Raw genomic sequence first — 1,271 nt, 5'->3', positions numbered from 1 at the left:
CTACTCCACAGAAGCTGCATGGCAAAACATGTTCTGCACCAGTCTTCTCTTTAGGGCACGTTTCACCTCCACATTTCTCAGCGTGTAAATCAAAGGGTTGAGCACTGATGTGACAACATTATACATAAGAGTGGCTATCATGTCCCTCTTGGGTGAATTCCTTGAGGAAGGTGGCACATAGTTAGAAATGACAGGGACATAAAGTAAGGCGACTACTGTGAGATGGGAGATGCAAGTGGAGAAGGCTTTCCTCCTTCCCTCCATGGACCGGACTTTCAGTTGGAGGAAGGAAAATATGTACAGGTAAGAAAAAAGTGTGAAGACAAAAGAGCCTATCGCAATGGCCCCAGTGATGATGCTGAGAAGGTTGAGGTTGAGCTGGTTGCTGTTGCAAGCCAGTCTCACCAGAGGCTTGATGTCACAGAAGAAGTGGTGGATGCGGTTGGGGCCGCAGAAGTGGAGCTGGGAGGTCATGACTGTTTGCATGAGAGCCTGGAGGAAGCCCGTAGCCCAAGTGGCCGCAGCCAGCAGGAGGCAGGCCCGTGGGCTCATGAGCAGGGTGTAGCGCAGGGGGTTGCAGATGGCCACAAAGCGGTCATAGGCCATGACAGCCAGCAGCAAAGCTTCGCTGCTGCCCAGGAAGTGGAAGAAGTGGAGCTGGCTTAGGCAGCCCGTGTAGGAAATGTCCTGGGGGTGCCCCAAGAGGAAGCCAGCCAGCATCTTGGGTACAGTAACTGTGGAGTAGAAAATATCCAGGCAGGAGAGATTGCAGAGGAAAAAGTACATGGGGGTGTGTAGCCGGGACTCGCACACCACTACGATCATGATTGCCATATTCCCCAGCAGGCTGGACAGGTATAGCAGCAAGAAGAGCACAAACAGGAATTGCTGCAGCCCTTGAACATTGCTCAAGCCAAGGAGGATGAACTTCCTCACCTCTGTCTGGTTCTCCATGCCTGCAGGGAAAGAGACACTAACTTAGCAGTAGCTTGCTATCTTTCCATCCTGAGCTACTCTGCACATTCCCTAGAGCCCTCTTCTAGAAGGTGCATCAGGAGCTGATGCCGCTTCATAAATCAAAAAGATCAGATACCAATCTGAGACACAGATTTGTATCAGATCTTGTGGAAAAGGGCACAAATAATTACTTGATGTCCCACTCCAGACCCTTCAACAAATGCTGGAATTGCTGTAAGCTCTAGGGTCGATAGTGACGCTGTAATTGCCACCTGTGTACCAGCGCACTAAAAGCAATGGCATATTTGAAAACA

General features: G+C 50.4%; 1 protein-coding gene across 1 annotated transcript; it reads right to left on the bottom strand.

Annotated features, from left to right (window-relative positions):
* On the bottom strand, positions 1–954 carry LOC148594368 (olfactory receptor 12D1-like). The gene has a single exon (XM_088526636.1). The coding sequence runs from the start codon at positions 952–954 to the stop codon at positions 1–3; it is 954 nt and encodes a 317-aa protein (XP_088382762.1).
* Positions 955–1,271: the final 317 nt, after the last annotated feature.

The sequence above is a fragment of the Tinamus guttatus genome, unplaced genomic scaffold, assembly GCF_059628265.1.
Source record: "Tinamus guttatus ecotype Peru unplaced genomic scaffold, ASM5962826v1 Tinamus_guttatus_pri_ptg000248l, whole genome shotgun sequence".
Taxonomy (NCBI): domain Eukaryota; kingdom Metazoa; phylum Chordata; class Aves; order Tinamiformes; family Tinamidae; genus Tinamus; species Tinamus guttatus.
Note: the sequence above shows the minus strand (reverse complement) of the source record. Positions and strands in the feature narration are given on the sequence as shown.